The 24225-nt window shown below is 42.0% G+C and overlaps 2 protein-coding genes across 5 annotated transcripts in view; one reads left to right on the forward strand and one right to left on the reverse strand.

Moving 5' to 3' along the window:
• Nucleotides 1-16532, forward strand: part of PDCD4 (programmed cell death 4) — a 34287-nt gene extending 17755 nt beyond the window's left edge. For all 4 annotated transcript variants that reach the window (XM_030568199.1, XM_030568200.1, XM_030568198.1 and 1 more), the window contains 8 exons: nucleotides 2096-2209; nucleotides 2441-2662; nucleotides 7917-8014; nucleotides 9839-9953; nucleotides 10849-10956; nucleotides 12035-12145; nucleotides 13189-13328; nucleotides 15835-16532. In XM_030568199.1, coding sequence (XP_030424059.1) covers nucleotides 2096-2209; nucleotides 2441-2662; nucleotides 7917-8014; nucleotides 9839-9953; nucleotides 10849-10956; nucleotides 12035-12145; nucleotides 13189-13328; nucleotides 15835-15895 — 969 coding nt within the window. In that variant the 3' untranslated portion in view covers nucleotides 15896-16532. The remainder of the gene's footprint in view (nucleotides 1-2095; nucleotides 2210-2440; nucleotides 2663-7916; nucleotides 8015-9838; nucleotides 9954-10848; nucleotides 10957-12034; nucleotides 12146-13188; nucleotides 13329-15834) is intronic.
• Nucleotides 16533-19345: 2813 nt separating this feature from the next.
• On the reverse strand, nucleotides 19346-21994 carry BBIP1 (BBSome interacting protein 1). Its single transcript, XM_030568202.1, has 2 exons — nucleotides 21757-21994; nucleotides 19346-19793 (listed from the first exon to the last, which is right to left on the reverse strand). The coding sequence occupies exons 1-2, from the start codon at nucleotides 21800-21802 to the stop codon at nucleotides 19624-19626; spliced, it is 216 nt and encodes a 71-aa protein (XP_030424062.1). The 5' UTR covers nucleotides 21803-21994; the 3' UTR covers nucleotides 19346-19623.
• Between the last annotated feature and the right edge of the window lie 2231 nt (nucleotides 21995-24225).

The raw sequence follows: 24225 nt of genomic DNA on the forward strand, positions 1-24225 counted from the left end.
ATACTTTATACTAAAGACACAGAGGTACAACTGCTAAGTATGTGTGGTAGCTTTTTCTCTTCTTTGTTTTAAATTGTTGGACATGAACACTAAATACTGCAGGTCTCTGAAGGAGTTCAAAGCCAGTACACCTTTCAGTGTTTAACTCTTTGTGCAGTTGCTCATTGTACAGACTGTGCAGTTGGTAGGGGGAGAAATTGGTCATATGTTCGTATCTTCAGTATTTGGATATGAACCAAGATACAATCAATTTCAAAGTGGAACTCTGTGGCTTTTTAATACAGTGGTGCACATCAAAGTAGGAAATCAGGGAAATCAGTTTGATGCACTGCTTTGAAGGTAAAATATAGATCTAATGGCTGAAGTCAAAAGATTCTTTAACAGATGTTGACACCACTGCCCACACTGTGTCAGAGCTTAAGGGGGTGTATCTTGACAGCTAAAAAGAGATGCATAAAGTAGTCACTGTTGTATCTTGGCCCTCTCAAACAGCTTATAGTAGCTTTGTTGAGGGCTGAGAATAGGTAGTCTGAATCTAAGGCTACTGACAATATTTAAAGAGTTTAGGACAGAGATCCCCAAACTCTGAGGTGCAGAGGAATGTTCAGGGGGGGCATGGCAGGGTCTGGGTCAGCCCCCACAGTGGATGGGAGCACCACCTAGCCCTGCTCTGTCCCCAGTTCTGCTCCAGCTCCAACCTCTGCCTCCAACCGTGGCTCTGTTCCCGGCCCCAGCCCTGCCCCCAGCTGTGGCCCCAGCCCTGCCCCTTACTTCTGTCTGTGCCCACCCTCGGGGGCTGGGAGTGGGGTCACAACTCCAGGAGAGTGAGGGTATAGACAGGGGTAAAGAGGAGGCATGACTGTGAAAAGTTTGGGGACAACTGGCCTAGGATAAGTGTGTAAATATCCACCCTCAAGTGTGGCTTTCCCTTCCAGGGCTTACAGTTGAGTGGGTCATAGGGAGTTGTAGACCCAGATTTAAAAAAAAAAAAAAAGACTCCAAACATTTAAAAATCAAGCCGAACCACTGAGTCGGATACTTTAAGCACCGTCTTACCAAAGCTGCTTCTCTCAGTTTATGCAAGACACCACGGGATGTTTTTTTCAGGCTACATTAAGTACTGGTTTCCTCTTTAGCTTCCCCATTAGACAGCACCATGTTACACTTTTTGTCCAAGCTGTGATGGTTCTCTTGTATATGGAGGCTGCAGTACCCCTCTGAACTACAAATGAGTATCATATGCAGTGTGCAGCACAGACTCTGTTAGGGTGGTCCAGGACACTAATATATCTATTCCTCCCATGCCCCCACCCAGACATAATCTGTTACAGAATTGTCCTTCCATCCCATTCCTTCCACACTCTCATACCCCTACCTACCTACTTACGTCTGAAAATTAGCAGGTCAGTCCAGGAGGAGTGGGGAACTGAGGGATATGGAGGAAGATTGGCTGTGCTGGAGTTCTGGTTCTTAGGCTTATATTGCCCTGAAGGTCAGGCTGCTCCATAGCCAATTGCTGCATGATCTCTTCCTCCTTTTTGTGAGTGCTTCTCACTGACTCTGGTAAACACCCTGAAAATTAAATGCCCAGTCCTTTTCCTCATTCACACTTTTTACATCTTATTAGCGGTCTGGCCATGTAGCTGTTTTGAAAAACAGGCTGCTTCTTTATCGGGGAGGGGAGAGTAGCTTTTGGGGAAAAGATGCAAGGTGTCTGGTTAAATGTTTTGTCTTCCTGCAGAGCTGGATATGAGTTTGTCTCCTTCCCTTCTATGTATGGTACATGAAAACTTTTTTGTTTCGAACAATAATGGTGCCAGAAGAATCCTAGGTGCTTACAATGTTGGAAGTTATAATGTTACTTACTAGTAAATTCAACTTTTATATTTTTGGGAAATGTTATCTTTGTTCTAGAACTGATGTTTCCACAGACTGATTACAAAGGCATGATGCAGTCATTGCTGATAGAAATCTTGGCTGCAAGTACCAAAGAGTTAATTATTTAAAAAGCATTTAAGCTCTTCAATAAAGAGAACAAGAGAGACGCTGCTGCTGTTCAGATGCAGTATCTGATTTCTTTTGTTTTTTTAAATAGGAGAATTGTGTCTATGAAACTGTAGTTCCACCTTTGGATGAAAGAGCATTTGATAAAACTTTAACACCAATGTTACAGGAATACTTTGAACATGGAGATACTAATGAAGTTGCGGTATGTCTGACAACTTGTATTTTTAAAAATATCACACTTAACTGGCTGTGACTTCCCATGTCACAAACGAGATTATAGAGGTACTGATATGGAAATGCAGTTAAGCCACCTAAACAACCTTCCCTCTGCCCTTGTAGTGATTATTTATTTGAAATTTTTTATTAAATCTTTTATTAATTGTTAACATTTTAATAAAAAAAAGTTAATATATTTTCTTCAAATCTTATTTAGGAGATGCTGAGGGATTTAAATCTTGGTGAAATGAAATACAGTGTGCCAGTGTTGGCCGTATCATTGTCATTAGAGGGGAAGGCTAGTCACAGAGAAATGACATCTAAGCTCCTCTCTGACCTTTGTGGGACAGTAGTGAGCACAAGTGATGTGGAAAAATCATTTGATAGACTACTGAAAGAACTACCTGAGTTGATGTTGGATTCTCCAAGAGCTCCACAGGTATGCCTACAGCCCTTTGCACCAGATCTTTGACTTGAACCTCCATGCCTAGTGTTGTTCAGTTAAACTGCTTCATGAAATAGGGTGTAATGTATTTTAGTGGCATTATCACTTGTATGCTGTAGTTCCCTTCTGTCTCACCACTCACCTTCCTAACTCCCAGACCGGTGTTTTAATTTGAGAAGTTTCCCTTTTTTTTTAAATTTGTGTAGCAAAACTAACCCTTATTCAAATAGTGTTCCTATAGGTGCCCCACTTCAGGTGCGCATGTGCTCCATTTACCTCTGACCAGATTTTTTGTTTGTAGTAGTGCCCATTTAGCCCTCGCAGGCACTCCAGATATTCTTGTGCCCCATTCTAAGGATACAAAAAGCTGTGTAGGCAAACTGCCCTCAGTTCCTTCTCAGCTGCCTGATGGCCTGAGACAGAGCTTCTAGTGTGCACACTTCAGCTTTGCTCTAGCTTGGCCTCGAGTCTTTAGTTCCATTTTAGTTCTTTTGATAATCGTACTGTAATGCAGAGTGTCTCCTGTTCTCTGCAAACAACTCTTATCTCAACCTGACCTGACAAGCACATGTCTTGGAGGGTATTTATTATTCATAAAAAGTAGCATGGTAAAAGTAGCTACAGAAAGCCCTTGTCAAGATTCATAATTGTTGCAAGCATAATTGTTGTAATATTTAAGGAATAATATATTTAAATAGAAAGTATGTTTTATAGACTTTAAGTAAAAGTTAGTCACTAAACGACAATATGTCTCCGGTGTCCCATTCAAGCAGGAGGGAGTTGTCATGCCACCCTAGTTAGTTGTGATGTAAGGCAAGACTCCCGTTGTTTAGCCTTGCTCCATCCTAAAACTATCAATGGGGGTAAAAAAGGAACATTATCACAGACAAAACCTTACAAAGGCTCAACCTGTCTATGAATAAAGACAAAAGACTGATTCAGTATAGGAGAGAGAGGAGAAAAGACAGTCTTCCTCCTTTCAGTGAGGAGACGTCTTGGGGAGCAGGGATATTCTCATGGAAAAATTTGGATCCTGGTTCCTGTGAAGCCAGCCAGCTCTTCAACAGACTGAACTTGGCAGGGAAAACCTACTTCATTAAATAGGCTAAGTTAAATGTTAATAAGCATAGACACAGGTTTGTAAGTTTTAGGATTTTGTTTTGTAGTCATTTGTTTCCATCACTCTCTGGTTCCTAGTTAACTCTGAATTCTTTTTTAAGTAAACCTGCTTTTTGTTTTATTGTAAGTGCTCACATGTGTTGTGTGTTTTTTTTGTTTTTTTTTTAAATTTTGTTTTTACAGGAACAGTAGTTTGAGGTAAAACTTGTGAACTGGGGTACACAGCTCCTTTGGGGGCAGAGGATCTGGGATTTCTTTTGATTAGCCCAGTGACGTGCTGGATATCACAGGGAAATGATTCAAAGGGACTCTGGGGCTGGGGTGCACCTGTTTTTAACCTGCAAGGGAAAAACAGGGCTTGAACAGGCCAGAGGGGAGAGCTCCCTAACACCACTAGCCTGTTAGCCATTCAAGCAAATACCCAGGTACCACAAGCAAGACTTCATTATGTTGCAGGCAGGTGGGTGACAAGGTGACTCACAATCCTGGGTACGCAGAGACCCATCACACATACCTCTTAAGTTTATTTGGGGGGTTTGCATTTAATACCTCTCCCCTCCCAGTTCTGAGGGGTTTGCCTGAGGGGTCATTGTCAACCAGGTATCCCACATCTCAGCCAAGTGCAAGACCTCAGTTTCTAAAAGTAGGACTAGGAAAAAAACAGATGAAACTTTGGCTTCTCGTGATGGAATACTGCCTCTGACCAGCCTTGGATCCAGGCCTAGATATCACCTCCCCGGTGCCAAAAGAGCTTCAGTCATTATCAAGATCGACCATTTTGGACTTTTTTTATTCTCATACCCTGCTCACAACTAAACAGAGTTATGAGGGTTGTTGTTGAGCATGGCAGACAACATCCGACTGAGTCTACTCTGTTAAGTAAAGACCAGAAGCTCCTCAACCTCTTTGGGTGTAAAAGCTACTCCTCTGCAATTCTCCAGTTTAGAAAAGAGAATTATCAGTCTCTGCTGGCAAACTATGAGCACAATTCAATGCTTTTTTTTAAATTAAATTATCATCTTCAGAACACTGGGAACAGTTCTAGGCTACCATAACCGAGGGTCATCTCTCAGCGTGGACTGTCTTGCAAACTTCCCTACATTCAGTTGACAGTGCAGCTTGTTCCATCTCAACTGCTGTTGTCATGTCAAGCATCTTGGCTGCAGCTGTCGGGATTGCCTAAGGAGGTTGTTTACTGTAGAAGACATTCTCTTTGATGGACTGACACTTGAGTGAGTCCATTGACTAATCCTTGTACACCTTTATTGGATTCAAGGGCCACACACAGGTTTATATACAACTGCAGATAAAAAAAAATTTAGCTGAGCCCAAATGACACAGAAATCCGATCTGGTCCAGTTCTTCAGTTTTCATAGACCAGCCAAACTGCCTAAGAGACCAAGATATCAAAAGAAGAGGCCCCCCACTAATATCACCCAGCTTTGTGTCATCATTGAAATCTCAAATCTGATGGTATGGTGGAGGGTTCAGAACATCTCCGTCTTGAGATTCTTCAGCTACAACATGCTACCTGCTTCCCTCCCTTTGGAGATAGTTTCTCCGGTTTTCAACCTGAATGGGAGCAAATTCATCTGACAAATGGGTTTTGGAGGTTAAAACTTTGGGTTACTCAATCCATTTCCCTTTTCCTCCTCTGGGACTCTTTTCACAAACAGTTGCTGAGACAGACCACCTCCCTTCTATGCATGGAGCCATGGAACTTGTTCTAGTCTGCCACAGAGGGAAGAGGTTTTACTCCAAGTAATTTCTGGTCCCAAAAAGGAAGGTGAGATGGAGACCAATATTAGATCTTGACTTCCAAACACCTTCATGAAATTTCGAAAATTCAGAATGGTAACTCTCACAAATATATTTCTGTTGTTAGATTCCAGAGATTGTTTTACAGCCTCGACCTCCAGGGCACGTACTTTTCACGTTGCCATTCACTCCTCTTACAAAAAGTTTCTAGTATAGAGTGCTTTGCTTCAGCTTCTCATCTGCCTGCCAGGATATTTCCAAAGTCCTGACAGTAATAGCTGTTCACCTTTTGTCAGTGAAGAATAATAAGAATCTTCCCCTACCTTGACAATTGGCTGTTCAAGTTCTGGTCATGTATCGAAGTTCTCTCTGCAATACAGACAGCCATGTCCTTAGTCTGCAACCTAGAGCCTCAGAATGATACAGAATAATCCAGTCTAACTATACTTCAGCAGTTTTCAGAGAAGCTTCTTTAGATGCCATAGCATTCAGAACATGCCTCCTTGTGGACAGACTTAGGACACTGGTAAGACTTATTGCCAAAATTCAAAATAACCCCCCATACCAACTGCAACAAATTGCCAAATGACCCAGCAGTTGGAGGCAGATTATACTTTTGTCACACAACATGCCAGTATATCTTTGCTGTGTCCAGGTTGCTCCAGAATTGTTTATATCCCTAGCAAACATGGTCTGGGCAAGTTGGTGTCTGTCCCTGGTTGGGTGCTAGACTCACTCAATGGAAGGACACATCCAAAATCCATGCAGGAGTTCCTTTACTCACCCTCTACCTACCATTTACTGTAATTTTGGGTGCACCAGTTGTGGGGTGGGGAGCTCTTCTGAGGGGGTGGGGGGCATACCATCCAAAACAAATGGTTGCCTCGAGTCTAAATAAATAAATTAATGGAGATATCTCCATCTCCTAGAACTGGAAGGGACCTTGAAAGGTCATCAAGTCCAGCCCCCTGCCTTCACTAGCAGGACCAAATACTGATTTTTGCCCCAGATCCCTAGGGCACCCCCTCAAGGATTGAACTCACAACCCTAGGTTTAACAGACCAATGCTCCAACCACTGAGCTATCCCTCCCCTCCGAAGTCTCTCCTACACATCAACCTCCTAGAATTATGGAAAGTCGGAAATGCCTGTATCCACTTTCCTCCCTTAATCGAAGCCAATCTGTCAAAATCCTGAGACAATGTAGTCTGAACGTTCTACCTAAATCATCAGAAAGGGATGAGATCCCCTTTCTTGTGCTGAAGAAATAAAGCTATGGAATTAGTGTATAGCCAATCACATTCTCCTCTCAGCTTCTGACCTTCCTGGCATGCAGAACACCGTGGCTGATGGTCTGAGTTCTCCCAGGATTATGAGTGGGAGCTCTGGACCCTTGAACCCTCAGATTTTTATGACTTGGAGGTTTCTGCAAGTGGACATCTTTGCAACTGCCGCCAAGAAATTTGGTTTGAGAGAAGATCTGGCTCATCAGTTTTGTGGAGATGTCTTTCTCATTCATTGAATGAAGGGCCTTCTCTGTGCATATCCTCCAACACCTCTGATTCTGAATGTATTGAACAAGATCAATCAAGACAAAGCCAGAGTTACTCTATTTGCACCAACTTGGCCGAGGCAGGTTTGCTTCTTGTCCTTCTTTTCAGCTTCCAACCATTTCCTGTCTGCTGTCTCAGGATTCTGGTCTGTCTCTCCATCCTCTAACTCTGGCACTGTTAAAAGTACCAATGGCGTCAATTTGCTAAACAGTAATCTGGGCATCAGTGCACACTTTCTTCATGCAGTACATCCTGATACATGCCTCTAGATTGGTTGGTGCTGTTGTCACTGCAGTCTTTTCTTCAGTATTGGATCCAGCTCCAAAGCCTCCTCTTTCTTCAAGGGATACCACTCAGGAGTCACCTGAAGTGAAGCCCTCATAGGCCAATATTCAAAGAAAGAAGTTACCCATCTTGTGCAGTAACTGGAATTCTTCTAGATGTGTATCCCAGTGGGTACTCAACTACTTGCCTTCCTTCCCCTTTGCTTCAAAGTTTTATCTTGTGTGACTTCATGGTAGAGAAGGAGCTGAGAGTGGCTTGCCTGCACAGCTGTGTATATCCTTGGTATGGGGCATGAGGATGACAAGCTCATGACTAGGTCAAATGGGCACTGCTATCTAAAATCTCTGACCAAAGGCACATGGGAGCTGTGTGCACTCAAAGTGGAGCACCCATAGGTGAATAATTTCAGCTACTACCCAAGGTGAATAACCTCCACATTTTAAAAACAAAGCCTGAATAACTATGCAAGTTAAAGTGTCTGTTCAGAAATCATGTGGAATTCAGTGTCTCAAAAATATTTCTCTTCTGTTGCAGTTAGTGGGCCAATTTATTGCAAGAGCAGTTGGAGATGGGATTTTATGTAGTACTTACATAGACAGCTACAAAGGCACCGTGGATTGTGTCCAGGCTCGGTAAGTGATTGTTCTTTGTAGTTAGTGTGTATAGGTCAGTTTTTTTTTAATTCTCAGCAAGCAAACCAGTAATTTGGTATTTTAAAATAAAGTAGGTTTGGCCACTCACTTCTAGTATAAAAACAAGTCAACAACAACAACGAAAACCCTCAAAGGAAGCCTGTCACACACACACAAAAATGCCCCAGACTTTTAAACCAAGAGATACTAAATGCTTCTGGCAAACTCCGTCTTTAGTATCTTAGTTGAATCTGTTTAACTCGAGCAGTAAACTAAATTTGACTAGTATTTTTGCAAACTGTGAATTCTTACAGTTTAACCTTTCCTCGGCCACTTGAAAAGAGCTTACTAATTTATTTTAAGAAAAATTCTGATCAAATCAGAAACTTTTAGGGAGCATTTTGCTTCAGACTGTATATGACCAGTAGGTAAATACAGCGTCAGGCGAAGCAATGTAAGGATTTTGTTAAATAAACAAACAAACCCTTTTTGCTTCATGCTTAGTGCTGCACAGAGAATGTCAATCCTTCACATTTGCAGACCTGATATTGTTCTATGGGGATATGAGGACTCAGTTTCAGAGTCAAAACAGAGCAGCCTGTGTGCAAGGGATGGGGAGGTAGAGAGTTTGAAAAATACCCTCAGATTTTGAATGCATCAGTTTTTGTATACAGTGTTGACCTTTCAGGCTTGGTTTTCGGAGGTGTTGAGCACCCATAGCTTCCATTGACATCAGTTAGTGTTGTTGGTACTTGGTACCTCTGAAAATTAGGCTACTGTTTAGGTTACCTAACTTTAGGCACCCAGGTGTGCAAATCCTTTTACTGTGGTTGAAGGACTTTTGGTTCCAATAATTAAGTATATCCATACATGTAGCATGGCCACCTTCACTTCTGAGTCAGCTTACTTCTCTCCTCACCTAGCCACTCCAGATAGTGAGTACAGTTTTCCATATTATGACTACGATCAGCCTGAATAAATGGCTGAGTACTCCTCCTTGTTCAGCTATATGGTAGCCAGTCTGGATCTAGGATTTTTCACACCTAGTTCCTCTTCCCAGTGAGGTGGCAAGCTTCCCTAGTTCCTCTGTCTTTTTAGAAACTCTGTGTTTGGTGTTCCTCTGCTGAAGCACCATTTTGTCTCCAGACCTCAGGAGTCCCAGAATTCTTTGAACCCAAAGGGAGTAACCATTCTCCAAGGTAAAGGCACTTTAGGTTTAGCCACATGTTTGGAGACTTAGATTACTAAGCAAATGCAGGACCTTGACAGATCCCAGATTTTACCGTAGAGGGAATCCAACACACTTTTTTCCACTGGGTAGAGGAATGTCTGAGAGAGGCTGCCACTACTGTGTGGTTTGTCCCTATCAGAATGTAGCTGAAGGGAGAAGTTGGTGGGGAAGAGATCTTCAGGAAGCTCACCTGATGGCTGTCAGTTCCAGGTTATCAGTGTGGAGCTTGCATTGCTGAACAGTGTCTTCTGAACTACCTGTGATGAAGTGTGAGCACATCATCTGAGGAGGATGGCATTTGTGATTATGTATATTTGTTGGGTTGCCTTGAAATAAGGGGTAAATTTTCTTGGAGTTGGATCTCCCTATTCACTTATTGTGGGAAGCTATTACTGGCTGAGTAAAGGGAATGAGATGTTCTGTCCTCTTGTGTCAAGTGAGGGAAGGATACTTGATGATGAAGAAGAAGAAATTTGGAACATAGCCTGGCCCACAGAACCAAGTCTTGACATAAGAGAAACTCCTTGTTCTTTCTTCTCTCCTCTGTAGTGAATTTATGTAACTAATTTTGTAACACAACCTTTGCTTTGTAGAGCTGCATTGGACCGAGCTACTGTGCTGCTGAGTATGAAAAAAGGTGGAAAGCGTATAGACAGCGTATGGGGATCAGGTGGTGGACAGCAATCTGTAAAACAACTTGTTAAAGAGGTAGCTAATTTGTAAAAAACCTGGTTGGGGAGGGGTGTGTGTGTGTGTGTGTGTGTAAGCTCATGCAGATTGACTGGGAGGGAGGAAGGAAAGAGATGCATTAATCCTGCACCTAAATCGTATTCTGCTGTTTTGAAATGTGTATTTATTATGAATTAAGGATGTTGACCATGACACTGACTGAAAAGGATGTTTGTCCTCTGTAGACTTGTTTAGTACTTGGCTTTGTACAATGAACACCCTAACGATAATACCTGCAATTAAGAGTTTATGATCTTAAAAAGATAGGCTAATAGAAGATAAGAAGCCTGAGAAATCCAGAGGGGATAATTGTATTTAATTAGTCTCCCTTTTGGCCTCGTTGTTGGAGGGTAGCTTTTTCAGAAACTCCAGTTAGGATGGGGAAGAAACAGCAGCAAGCTTGGGATACATTCCAGATATTGGTAGAAAATTTAAAGGAAGAAGTTTGTGACTTCGAGGTTGCAAACCTGTCTTAGTTGGACAATGATTGTGCCACCATAAGTAACAAAAAATGGGAGAAGATTTGGAGAAAAGAAAATGAGTTTGATCTTGGTCATATTAAGCTTGAGTGGCCCATGGGCATTTTATCAAACATTATTTCTAATGATGGGCTGCATGTTAAACATATATGTGTGCAGATACTGCATGTTTTGAAATGGTGTCTGGATAAGTGTTCAGCTTCATACTATCTGTATAGTTAGACATAATTTCTCAGTTTAAGATGTGTGTTTATTAAAATACTAGTTGCAGTTTTGGATACAGATTTTTTTTTTTTAATGCATGTCACTAGCTTGTTGCTCGGCTGAGTAGGGGATTTATCAGATTAATTTTAAGATTTTAAACTATACCTAGTATTTTTTAACAAATCCAATAGATTGATATGTTGCTGAAGGAGTACCTACTTTCTGGAGATGTATCAGAAGCTGAGCGTTGCCTTCAGGAACTAGAAGTGCCTCATTTTCACCATGAACTTGTATATGAAGTAAGACAGAAATCAGACTCCTTTTTCCTTTGTAAATTTTTTTTTAAATTGTGGATAAATATGGCAGATTCTAGGTTTTATTTCAGTATGGACATGTAAGTAATGTAACTGAATTCTGAAGTTCAGCTCCTAAATATTAATGTTATCAGATGTCCACAGTTTCTAAGTATGCATGCTACTTGTGCTTGGGTAAACTGTTGGTGTCTTCAGGAAGATGTAGAATTAAACTATATTAATTACATAAATGGGGCAGTTACTGGATATTTTGTACTGAAAGAGCCATTTCACAGTTGTCTGCTGTGGAATAATGGCAAGAAAAATCCCATGCTCTAGTTTTTGTTAAACCTAGATTTTCTTGTTGGTAGTGCTGTGAGCTATTTATTACCGCAGGTTACAAGCAGATAAATTGCTCTTTTAATAGGTCTTTACCACTTCTGTTAGGTTATACAGTCAATCCTTCACTAGTGGAGGATTGCTCCCTGTAGTATACTTCGTAGTATTTTGTCTAATCCATATTTTTAAATGCCTTGAGAGAGGGGGGAGAGACTATTCCACAGCCTAGTACTGCCTTCTGTCAGTACATTTTTGCTGATATTGAACCTAAATGTTTCCCTTTTTATAAGTTGCTCCTTCATTATCAAGAAGCTCCTTTGTCTTGGTGTTTACACCCTTCAATTCTCCATTGTGGTGTCTGTCTGATGCAAATACATGACATCAGAAAGTAGAGCCCTCCACACTGCTGCTAACTGATGCCCGAGTACAGGGTCATGTGATTTAGAGTACCTCTAGAAATAGTCCAGAAAGCTTTTTGTTCTCTCTCTCTCCTCTTGCCTGGTGGTCTGTATACCTATAGTAACATCGTCCTTGTTTTCAAGCTTCGTATCCTTACCCAAATAATTTTTCCACCCCATGCTTTGTTGTTACGTTGTAGTATACTAGCATTGTAGGTGCATGTGATAAATACACATTTCTCCATGTGGAAATGTTACAACTGTTTGCAGCATTCACTTTTCATTTCTTGTCAAATGTACTTTTTCCACTGTCTTTTAGTTAAACACTTCCTCTTGCTTTATTTTAGGCAATTGTGATGGTTTTAGAATCAACTGGAGAAACAACCTTTAAAATGATGCTTGATTTGTTGAAATCCCTCTGGACGTCTACTGTTATTACTCTGGACCAAATGAAGAGAGTAAGTATATTTTTCCAAAATATAATTGGAATAGTAATTCATAAAAAATTGTTTTCAAACATCATTCCTGTTTTTACACCTTCCCTTAAACTATAGATGATGATCCATTGTTATCAATTGTACTGCTATGGTTCTGTTGGCCCTCCAGTGACTTGTACAAATAGACTATAGTTGATGTTTCCAAGATATAGCAATAAATGTTGTGTCTCAAGGGGGTGCAAAGGAATTTTAAGTGTTGTCTTGTGGAGCTGCAGAGTTGAGAATAATTTAAAATATGTTCTAATAACAAGGAAACTTTGAGGTGTCTTACGGAATTATGTGGTTTAATTACTAAAAAATTAAATCTCTCATAATGTTGCAGTATATCATAGGGATGTTTTTATGGATCTTGACCAGCCATTATTACTGAAGTAGCCTTATTTAGATTTACTCGATTTAAAAAAAAAAATGACTTAGAGTATAAAAACAAAATCATTTAGCTATATCTGAACTAAATTGTGGTTCTGTCCATAAGCCCTGAACAAGTGACCGCATATAGCTGTGTTGTCCCACACACTGGGAACCACTCTGTGACACCTTCACAATCTAGTTTCCATCTCCTCCCTACCATCTACTCTGCTTCCCTTGCTCTGGGGGTGAGTGATTTGTGTCGGGGCACAGATTATTCAGCTGTCTGAGCTGGTGTGTTATGGAGATGCTTAATGATCGGAGAAATAGTAGAACTCCAGAAACTGTTCCCTCTCTGATGTTACTATCCATGAGATTATACTGTACAGGCAGGTTAGCCTGGTCAGTCAGGTCCTCTGATTTTTGGGAATCCTAAAATTTAGTTCATCTGCCTGGGTAAGTAAATACATCTAGGTAATGCTGTGTTCTATAGTGTGGTGCTAAGTTGCAGATGAGGTGGTGTAGATTCCTTGAAATTATGTTTAATACTTCTTAAAAATTAATAAATTACTTGATTATAATCCCCTCAGAGAGTAATAAAGGTTACCCTTTTATGTAGCAAAATGTGACTTCATTACCCAATTCTGATATTGCAGGGTTATGAACGAGTTTACCGTGAAATCCCAGATATTAACTTGGATGTGCCACATTCATACTCTGTGCTTGAGCGGTTTGTAGAGGAATGCTTTCAGGCCGGAATCATTTCCAAACCACTGAGAGACCTCTGTCCTTCAAGGTACTTTTAATATAATTATAAAAAGAGCTGGTATATTAAGTTTGCCTGACACTTCCCATCATAAGACCCAGTCTTCAGTTGCTTAGAACTTTGCCAAACTTTAAGAATTTAGAGTGAAACTTTTCATGCTGGGTATCTGCCTGAGGCTGACTTCTTTTGGAATATATTAGCCAAAAGGGTAGAGCAGTTGCTGAGACTGAGCCTAGGAAATAATACAGGTCAATGTTAAAAAATTGTGCCAACTTTTTCTGTAGAAAGCTCTAGAGCTCCCATGCTTTGGACCAGGAATTTGAAATTTGGCAGGAGGTTGCTGTTGTGTCAGGAATGTATCTTTTGCTATCACTATGAAAATCTGTCCAAATTTGGTCAATTTATAAGCCTTTGAAAACACAGTTCATGCACGCTCTTATACGTCTTATACATTTCCCCAAAGATTCCCTCTGCACTTGGCTTGCACCACTCCAGGACTTTCCCTGTAATTGCAGCTCCAGCCTGCTGCAGGCCATGCCTGAACTGAGAGCAGGGACACCCCCTTTTGGGTAGCATGGAGGATGAAGTTGCCTGATTTTTGAATGCAGATAAGACAGCAAGGTTAGAAGGAGTACTGGAAATAGCTGTGTGAAGAGATTTGAACAAGGAATTGGGGGTGGGGTGGGAACGATGACACTGAGATTGGGTGATGAACTGGGGAGGGAGGTTAGGGATGAGTAATATGAGGGAGGGGCAGCAACTGGAGGCCAGGTTTGCAGGGAGAGACCGATCAGATGAGAAGCTGGGAGTTGAAGGAACTGGAACTGGCTGGGCAAGGAGACTAAGACTGGGAGTCTGGAGAGGTTAGCATAGCATAGCAGGCTGGGCAAGGGGACTGGATGTGGAGCTGTGGGGAATGGGGAAGAGACAGGACTGGGGTAGAGAGAGATTGGAGGAGATGAGTAGAAGGGTCAAACATGGGCCGGGGGGGGGGAGAGGGAGGAGGAAACAGAGATAGAAGAGCCTATGCCCACTTAATCAGACTTCCTTTCAGAAATTGGAATGGAAACTGAGAATTCCTGAATCTTGCCATTCCTGTGCTGTCAGAGAGTATCAGTGAAACCCAGTGACAAAGTGTCCAATAGCTTTGTAATGCAGATAACAACCTACTAGTGCAGTCAGTTACTCTGTTAGCTCAAGGGGCCAAGCTCTGTGGTGGATCTAAAGGTTTCAGCCCTGCCGATGGAATTGGTGTTCTTTTTTAAAACCTAGGAATTTACACACAACTACATTAAAAGAAGGTTATTAAGGATGTGAAATCAAGCACATAAAAGTTAGGAAATGCCAGGAAATGTGCAACCTTAATTTGACCCCTTGTACATATGCATTATAATGCAGTCCTTATTACATTGTCATGTTTACTGTTTTTTTCCACAGGACCCCTGCCTCAGTTAAGACATAAAATAGATAATGCTTATGTAACTAGCAGCTATTCAATGTTTTGTTTTATCCTCATTGTTCCGTAGGTGGCCCCATGCCTTATTTCTTGCACTCTGGGACACTGAGCTCTTAACACTGTACTTCTCTTTAGCTTTTTAAAAAAAATGAGTTTTGCAAATTACGCTACCTATTCACAAGTCATTGATCCTATGGGTTAGGTTATATACTGTATTTTGTAAAGGTCTTTTTTATTTGATCTGCTGAAAATTAGGTTTCTCATGTAGAAATTATCTTCCTGATGGCAATAAAGTCAGTTTGTAAAATTTTAATGAGTTTATTCTCATCCCAGAGTGAGCCAATATCCATAAACTAGGGACTAAAATTGTCCCTTGTTCTGTTCTTTGAGGAGTCAAATCCATTAGGTTTTATACTGACATATTCCCTGGTATAAGTTTTTTTTTACATCATCATTTAAAATATAAAGCTCCATTATACTTCAGTTCTAGTGACTGTATGTAGAAGCACTATCAAAATAACTTTTTGTAACCTTTAATTAAACCTCTCACTTCCCCAGATGGTTAGCAAAGCACTTTGAGCTTCGTAATTGGAAGGCCCTATAAAATGTGCAAAGGATTATTATAACTTTGTTCTAGAGATTATTCCTCCCACTTGGGTTTGAGGACCAATGACAGGGCAGCATAGGGAAGGACGCTTTGCATGACTTTGTATTACTCCTGCTCTTTGGCTAAATAGAGCTGCAGTTTCTTGGCTGTCAAGCTAGCACTTTTCTCAGATTCTAACACTATATGGAATTCTAAGAAAGGGAGAAAGAAGTATTATGAAACTTGAGTCAAGTTTTTAAAAGCCTAGTATAAATACCCAAATAGTGTTCTGTCTAGAATATTCAGATTGATTATGTGGCCTTTTCAGATGATTAAGAATTTGACAGGTAATATCGCTGATCACTAGCCACCTCCATGTTACTCCAAGGACCTTAAAGTGGTGCAGGGGATCACTCTAAGATATGGTAGATAAGGAAAGACTATTGACACTAATGTGAAATTTATAATCTTGTATTTTTGTGTTTTGCTTACAGGGGAAGGAAGCGCTTTGTAAGTGAAGGAGATGGAGGTCGTCTTAAACTAGAGAGCTACTGAGTACAGAAACCAACTCTTGCAGCCTTAGATGCTTAAAGGGAAAAAATATATATTCTTTATCTAAATTGTAAGAGTTGCTTAGCACAGTTCATATTTTTTTTAAAGCACTTGTTTTGGTACAAATCATTTCTGAAATAGTTTTGTAAATTTATATTCAGGAAGGAAATTCCTTTCTCTGGGCACATAGTAGAACAGAACAAGTAACCACATTTCAGTGGTGGTGCCTTCAAATAAACTACCCTTTTGTAAGTGCCGTATGTTTATGACCCAATCATTCCATGTTCTGCATTGATGTCTGACTGTCACTCCTTTCCTTCAAGGACAGTGTTTATGTAGTAAAATCACTGGTTTATACAAAGCTTTATTACAGCGGGGTCAAGTTAAGCTGCTGTAACCTCATTTTGGCTGCTGCTGCTGTTGAAATGCTGTGCTTTGGGAGGAAAAAATGGTTATTTCTTTAAAGAATCTTAAAAAATGGATTGGTCATAAGATGTATTCATCTTTTCCAGGGGAACGCACTGATTGGTCTTAAAGACCAGTGCAGTAAAAGGTGGCTGGAACATCTATTTCTCTACAAAACTGGAAAAAATGAACAGTTCTGGTAGAATGTATTACAAAATAAATTTTTGTAAAGCTATCCTCTTTCTTTGTTTTTATATAAGCAGTTTTGGAAAGCTCTTTAGGTCCTCTGCAGATAATCTTTGAACCAGGTGCCAATAAAATACATATCTAAAAAATACCCATTTGCATAGCATTTTGCAGAGGATTAATGAATACCTAAACTGAAAGGGACATTCTACCAAAGATTTCCCTGAAAATGGGTACAATTTATGCAATCACATCTTCTCCTCAGTGTTAACTGTGCAATTTTTTTTTAACCACAAAATGTCAGTACATACTTGCTACTATGAATGTAATTACCTTAGTAATGTTTGCATTTCCAAAATTAATTTGTTTAAGCTCCTGACATCCTATTTATTCAGACTTTTGAAGCTAGTAGCCTCTCCAGATTTATATTTACTCTTTCACTGCTTCTTTTAAAATTGCTTTAGAAAAGGTTTATCTTAAAAAAACAAATACCCAACAAACCAACCCTGGGCATTAGATACTAATATGGTTCACAGGGGTATAATGGAAGCTCAAACATGTAGATGGTATTAACAGTATATGCTATTGTCTCAGTGTAGAAAACAAAGGTGACTGCCCATAAACAGCTCTTGATCCTAAATATAACAAGGCTGATAATTACAAATTCTGGTGTCTGTGAGACCATTAACGAGCTAGTGTTCCAAATCAGAAGGTACTCTTCAATATGAAGCACACACTATAACAGTTTTATCCTAGAACTGATATTGTATGCCATTTTGTAATAAGTAAAGCAGCAGCCTGCAATTCTAGTAAACATTATCCACTGCCCTTGTATTGATGTATACACCTGTTCCTTTATAAGAGTAATGCAATGAGTAGCTGTACTGGTATTAACTACCCCAAACCTGTTAAAGAGACTGGGTGGGTGAAGTAAGCATTCAAGAGTACAGTAACTGTCTGGTTTCACCCACATAGTCATCACTGGGCATTTAGTGCACTGGATGAGATACACCACATGCTGTGATAGGCATGTGTAGGACCCAGGGATCTTGAAAGGTGTGCTCCTTTCATCTGGCCCCCCACTTTAGTCCCATTGTTCAGAAAGAGGTTTGAGAATGAAGCATGATTACATTACCCTAGCTGTTTGTTAATATTAATTTAATAGGGGGAATGATGACAAGACAAGATTAAGATCTTTGACAAATTAGAATCTAACAAAATTAGAAATTGTGGTTTCAAGACAAAAGTTATGAAACATGCCTCCTGCCCAATGAGGGCAAAGCAACATCTGCACAACACATTCTCTGAAAACTGCTGTGGCTAGAGCTTGAACTCAGTTCAACAGTTGCAGCATGTCAGCTTGTGCCACCCACTTAACTGTGGCAGACTGCTGCAAGCGAAAGTCTGTAGGCAGACTTACTGCGCATGCACATTTCACTGTTTGGTGCATCAATTTGTATCAACCCATGGTGGAGGAGAAAATTGTATCCACTAAAAGGCGGCAATGAATTAGCTAAAATAAACCCTGAAAGGGTAAGAGCAGTTGGAGGGTTTGATCCCCAATCATCTCAAATGATCCCCTACTCTGGATATCAACCTTATCCAATACTCATCAGGCACAATACATTTCAAGACTATTCCAGTAAGCATGTGGATTATGGAGCACTTATGTAGTGCTTTAAACAGTAAACACTGCTTAACCTCTAGCAGAGCTGTGCTCTAACATAACAGTAGACCAGAATGGCCAGGCAAGATTTGTAACATTTCAGAAGTGTTAGCTATACAGCTGCAACCTCAAGTAATGAATAAAGTGCAGTAACTCCTCACTTAACATCCTCCCACTTAACATTGTGTCAAAGTTATGTCGCTGCTCAATTAGGGATCATGCCCGTTTAAAGTTGTGCAATGCTCCCTTACGTCATTTGGCTGCCTGCTATGTCCACTGCTTGTAAGATTCTTTGGAAGAGCAGTGACTTTATACAGGAGCATTGCACAAGTTCCTCTTCTCCACCTCCTCCCTCTCCCTCCCAGTGCTTCCCCCACCGCCAAACAGCTGTTGGCAGTGGGAGAAGCTTAAGACTTTCTGCGAGGGAGGGGGAGGAGTGGGGAAGCACCATGTCTCCACTCCTCCCCCTCCCTCACAGAAAGTCCTAAGTAATGCCAAACAGCTGTTTGGCAGCACTTAGGACTTGGGGGGAGGGAAGAAGCAGGGATGCAGCTGCTCTGGAGAGGAGGTGGAGTGGGGATGGGAAGATGTGGGCCTAGAGTGGAGCAGGGACAGGAAAAAGTGGGCCTGGAGCATCCCCTGGCAAAGTGGGCACCTGTTCTTCTCCAGGGAAGCTGCCGCTGCCGCTGCTGCTGTGAAGCTGCTTCCTAGCACCCTTCCCTGCAGTGGGCTGTGCCTGTGTGGGGTAAGCCAGGGGCACTTCCCAACCACAGTACTGTACAGTATATAATGCCTTTTGTCTGCCCCCCAAAAATGTCCTTGGAACGTAACCCCCTGCATTTATACTAACTCTTATGGGAGAATTGGATTTAACATTGTTTCACTTAAAGTTGCATTTTTCAGGAATGTACCTATAACATTAAGTGAGGAGCAGCAAAGAATCCTGTGGCACCTTATAGACTAACAGACGTTTTGGAGCATGAGCTTTCGTGGGTGAATAACACGAAAGCTCATGCTCCAAAACGTCTGTTAGTCTATATGGTGCCACAGGATTCTTTGCTGCTTTGACAGATCCAGACTAACACGGCTACCCTCTGATACTTGATTAAGTGAGGAGTTACTCTAAGGTGAATAGGTTACCAAAACAAAAATTAAATATGTTGAGACTCTTCATGGGGGCTTTTTTTTTTTTTTTTAAGCCAGCACAATTATGGAGCTTTTAAAAAAAGAAATCAAGCTGAGATAAGCTGAAAGCCCCACCTACACAGAAGGTAGTAAGTATACTAACAGACTAATCTTAAGCAAAATCTACAGACATTTATAATATGAACAATATAAGAAGACATGAGCTAAGCAAGTTTAGTATGGATGTCTACCATTCCTGTACAGCAAACATCACTAGATTAATATACACAAACTAAGGTACAATATTTAGGTGAAATATTTCTTAATAGGGGGTGAGCCATCATGGACCCTACTGCTGGCTTTGTTGCTGCTGCTCCCTCTGTGCTGCTTCTTGCTGGCGAATGGTCTCCTGTGCGGCTCGCTGCATTTTCTCTAGCTTTTCTAAGGTAACAGATTTTAAAGGCAACAGTTTTGGCTTACATAACACCATGATAGCCACATCCTCCACTGACAACTGCCCTGAAGTGTAGAAGGAAAAATAAAAATATGTACATTTCATATAACTGGCATAATTTTACAACCAAGTATAAATACATCTCAGATAAGAGCACCAAATGTCATTGGAAAACCTAGTGTGTATATACAAGATAATACTTAATTTTGGACAAGACAGCATTAGTTTTTCTGAAAGAATATACTGTTCTTTTGGGGAAAAGGTTTGCAAAAGCATGAGTTATTATCCTCAACTGATAAACAAACCAGTTTGTTTTTAAGTGGGCCTATAATCTGATTTTGAACCACACGAAAAAAAAATTTTTTTTTTCAGGAACTGGAAAGTCACATGGCTAAGGATTGGGACTTTTATATATTCAGATCTGTGCAAAAAATACAGACATCTAGACTATCATTGCTCCTTCTATTTATCTTCTAAAAATCAAGTTAATGACTAGGAGTCTCAGCTTTCCAATGGTAGCCAAGCAGATTGCTTATGTAATATACCACCTTATTTCCTCACGTGACAGCTTTCCTGCCTTTCAGTGCCTACATTTTACCAGCACAGCTATAGAATTCAATGCTTTCCCGTCTGAAAGCAGCCCTGCAATCCCAACATTCAAGCTATATTGCTAGAACTAACAATTTGAATGAAGTTGCCAAAACCATTTTATGATTAAGATGGGGAGTGGGATATGGGGAAGGTAAGTAAAATGGTAATCATCATGTGAGCTTCCTTTCTACTGTTTTCTGTCAGGGCTTACAATAGTTTGTAAACACAAATGTATGTGCTTTCAAATACCCTGACAGGTAAGGGGCAGAGTGATCAAAGTAAAAACAGGATTCCTGCTTTAATTGGGAATATGCCTGCACACACTTCATTGGCCTTGTCTAAATCAGGAAGGTGCGGGAGTAGGTGGCTTTTGGTTTGCTGGAGGTTCTATTTGCTGTAAGAGGCAGTGGTTCTCAAACTTTTGTAGTGGTGACCCCTTTTACACAGCAAGCCTCTGAGAGCAGCCCCTCGTAAATTAAAAACCCTTAAAAAAAAAACATTTAACACTATTATAAATGCTGGAGGCAAAGCAGGGTTGGTTTTTTGGGGGAGGGGGAGGGGGCTGACAGTTCACAAGCCCTCATATAATGACTATGATCCCCCATGTGAGAACCCCTGCTGTAAGGGATGGTGTGACTACCCCCTGATAAATCAATCTCATTTACATATAACACCATAGCCGTGCCTGGTGCTGAAAAGAAAACCAAGGCAAGGTCTCTACTCTTTAGATCTCATGGGGGGGGGGGGGGGGACACGTCCATCCACCCCAGAGAGGAAAGTCTGGTACAAGGGTTGACAGCCTTTCAGAAGTGGTGTGCCGAGTCTTCATTTATTCACTCTGATTTAAGCTTTCACGTGCCAGTAATACATTTTAGTGTTTTTAGGTCTCTTTCCATAAGTCTATAATATATAACTAAACTATTGTTGTATGTAAAATAGATAAGGTTTTTAAAATGTTTAAGAAAATTCATTTAAAATCAAGTTAAAATGCAGAGTCCCCTGGACTGGTGGCCAGGACCCGGGCAGTGTGAGTGCCACTGAAAATCAGCTCATGTGCCGCCTTCGGCACACGAGCCGTAGGTTGCCAACCCCTGATCTGGTAGCTGTGCTGGCAGGCTAGGGTGACCAGACAGCAAATGTGAAAAATCGGGACGGGGGGAGGGGATAATAGGAACCCATATAAAAAAAAGACCCCAAAATTGGGACTGTCCCTATAAAATCACGACATCGGGTCACCCTAGGACCGGCACCCCGTGCTAACTGAATCAGCCAGCGTGGGCAACCCTGGGCTCACTGCCCCCGGAGCAGCCCGCCCAGTAGTTGGGGTACGTGCCCCCCGCTGTGGGCAGAGGCAGATCGCCCAGATTTCCCCTGGCTGGCGGCGGCGTGAGCCCCGCTCTCCCGAGGGGGAGGGGGCGCAGACGGTGCGGCAGTTACCTTGCTTGGGCAGCACCTCCCGGAAGAGGGATTTGCCCTCAGCCATGGCGGCGTCGAGCGGCTGCTCCCAGCCCGGCCAGGTCCGCCCCCGTTGCTAGGGCCTGGGCAGGCAGCTGCCCCTATCCGTGCGTCAGCACGGGACACGTACCGCGTACGCAGCGTCCTGTCGTCGCATCGTAATTCTCGGTCCTAGCACCGCCTCCTCAGCCCAGGAGCAGGGCGCGCAAGCGCATGCGCGCTGCACATCGACCCGCCTTTGGCGGGAGATCGCAACGCATGCGCAGTGGCCCAAACATAATAGCGCTTCCACCATGCATTGCGCTGTCTTGTTCCATGCGGCCCTGTCATCGTTGCATGCGCAGAAGCCTGGTCTCTTGTGGGTGGCACTGCACTCTGGGAATGGTAGTCCGAGGGTATCGCATTGCATGCTGGGAATTGTAGTGCGTTGGTGGTTCTATAGCACAGGGGGGGAAGGCTGGAGCTGCCCTGGGCCTGTTGTATGGCAGGGGGCACGGTCTTTGGGGTTGCTGGTGGATGTGAGAGGCAAGTCCAGCAAGCCACACCTCCATATTTAATACCGCCTCCGTCTGCTCTGCTTTATTGCAAATGAAGCCTTGCCCCTGCCCCAGGCTGCTGGGATGTGGCCCTCCCTTGGGAGTGTTTAGCAGCCTGGTTCGGAGGGAGCACGCCCATAGCTGTGGAATCTGACCTGCGTTGGTTTTCAGTCTCCCTACCTGGCTTCCAGCCACTCTGGACGCTGCAAGGCTTTTTCTCTTTTGAGAACAGAAAAACCACCCACCCACCTCAGCCCTTGAGGGATCCCACCCAGGAGTCGTCTGTCCAACCCTCATGACCCTTCGATCTGTTGCAGTTTCGGCAGGCTGAAGGCCCAGCATGTAGAGTGGGACCAGGTATTGGCCCTGCCGCCTGCCATGTTATGCATATGGCAGTTAAAGATTTTGATGCACAGCTGCATGTGTTTACATTTTACGAGGAATGCTGGTCCCAAGTGAAAACCAAACCTAGCATATTAAATCTTTTTATGAGGAACCAACCAGGCACCACAAAATCTGCCCAAATGGTTAAAAACTGGCCAGATGGCAACCTTTCCTATTTGACATGTTTCTAGAATGTTCTGGAAAATCACTAAAGGGGAGTGGAGGGGATAGAAAGCCCTTTGCCTGTAGATCTCTGGTTGAAGCCCAGCCTAGGTTGGAGGCTCTAAGAAGTTATCACTTGGCAGCTTGCCTAATGACATCTACATGAAAGGAGGTGGTGAGCCTCTGCCCAGTTCCTAAGAGACAGGGCTCTGCAGTACAGGAGTTGCCCACCATACTTATCCCGAATTGTCCCCTTGTTGCCAGCCTGAGAAAACTGAATGTGCCAGGGAACTTGAACTTGACGGCCCACAGTGGGATTCTCCCTGTCAGCACTGATGGTCTTTGGTAGGGCAATGTGGAGAAGTCCATATTACCACTGAGAAGTGCTGAACTTCTGCAACTCCGATTGACTTCAACCTGAGGTGAGGGTATTCAGTACCTTGCAAGAGCAGGATTTCTTTCTCTAGAGCCATCGAACCAGCCCCTTTCACTAGGGTGACCAGATGAGAAGAAGAAAATATTGGGACACATGGGGGCGGAGGGGCGCCGGTGAAGCAAAACAAACAAACAAACAAAAAAGCCGCTGGTGGAGCAAGAAAAAAAAAAGGGAGAGTGCCGTGAAATATTGGGACAAACATCGGTCAGGACGCAGGACAAACGCCTAAATATCGGGACAGTCCCGACTTTATTGGGGCGTCTGGTCAGCCTACCTTTCACTGACATCAAGTTCACTCTACACTTGTTTGAAAATATCAACAAGATATTGCCCATTAGTGGTTTTTCCAGGATTTCAAATTCTGATCAAAGTTTTAATCTGATGTCCTAGAACTTGTAGTATGAGTGGTGCCACTGTTTAATGTAAAATTTAATTTAAAATGTAATCAAAGACTGGGGTATTTCTAAATGCTAAAAGCACAAATCCAGCAAAACCAGATTTGCCAGCATTCCTCTCATCACTCAGATACATGCAGGGCCTGTCTGTGTTTTGGAGGATGCTTTATCGTTTAGTAGCAACTTTCGTTGAAGAGCACTTGGAAGTAAATGTGCTAACACAAGTCAGTAGATGCAGTTGCAGCTTCCCGGCTCTGCATGTAGATGGTAATTGAGTACTAATTCAATTCCAAGCTGAACTGTTATTTTTAGATTTTGCTAATGATATTGTTTATATGACCCATACATCCTGCCCTTTACTTCAGTAATTTGTAGAGGGAAAAGCTCATATGTAGGAACAGTTCACATTTGTCAACCTGCTAACCACAATCTCAGCTAGTATTAGTTACCCCTATAGATGTAGTAAGAAACAGCAGATTTTGGTAACATTTTTCATAGTGATGTATATTAGCTGTGGACAAAGATTTGTGGAAATTAT

Source organism: Gopherus evgoodei, chromosome 7 (genome assembly GCF_007399415.2).
Source record: "Gopherus evgoodei ecotype Sinaloan lineage chromosome 7, rGopEvg1_v1.p, whole genome shotgun sequence".
NCBI classification, from domain to species: Eukaryota; Metazoa; Chordata; order Testudines; family Testudinidae; genus Gopherus; species Gopherus evgoodei.

Coding starts and splice junctions, on each gene's coding strand:
- BBIP1 (XM_030568202.1), bottom strand. CDS start 21,802: ATGGCTGAGGGCAAATCCCTCTTCCGGGAGGTGCTGCCCAAGCAAG. Junction 19,794..21,756: donor GGAGGTGCTGCCCAAGCAAG/GTAACTGCCGCA, acceptor TCTACACTTCAG/GGCAGTTGTCAGTGGAGGAT.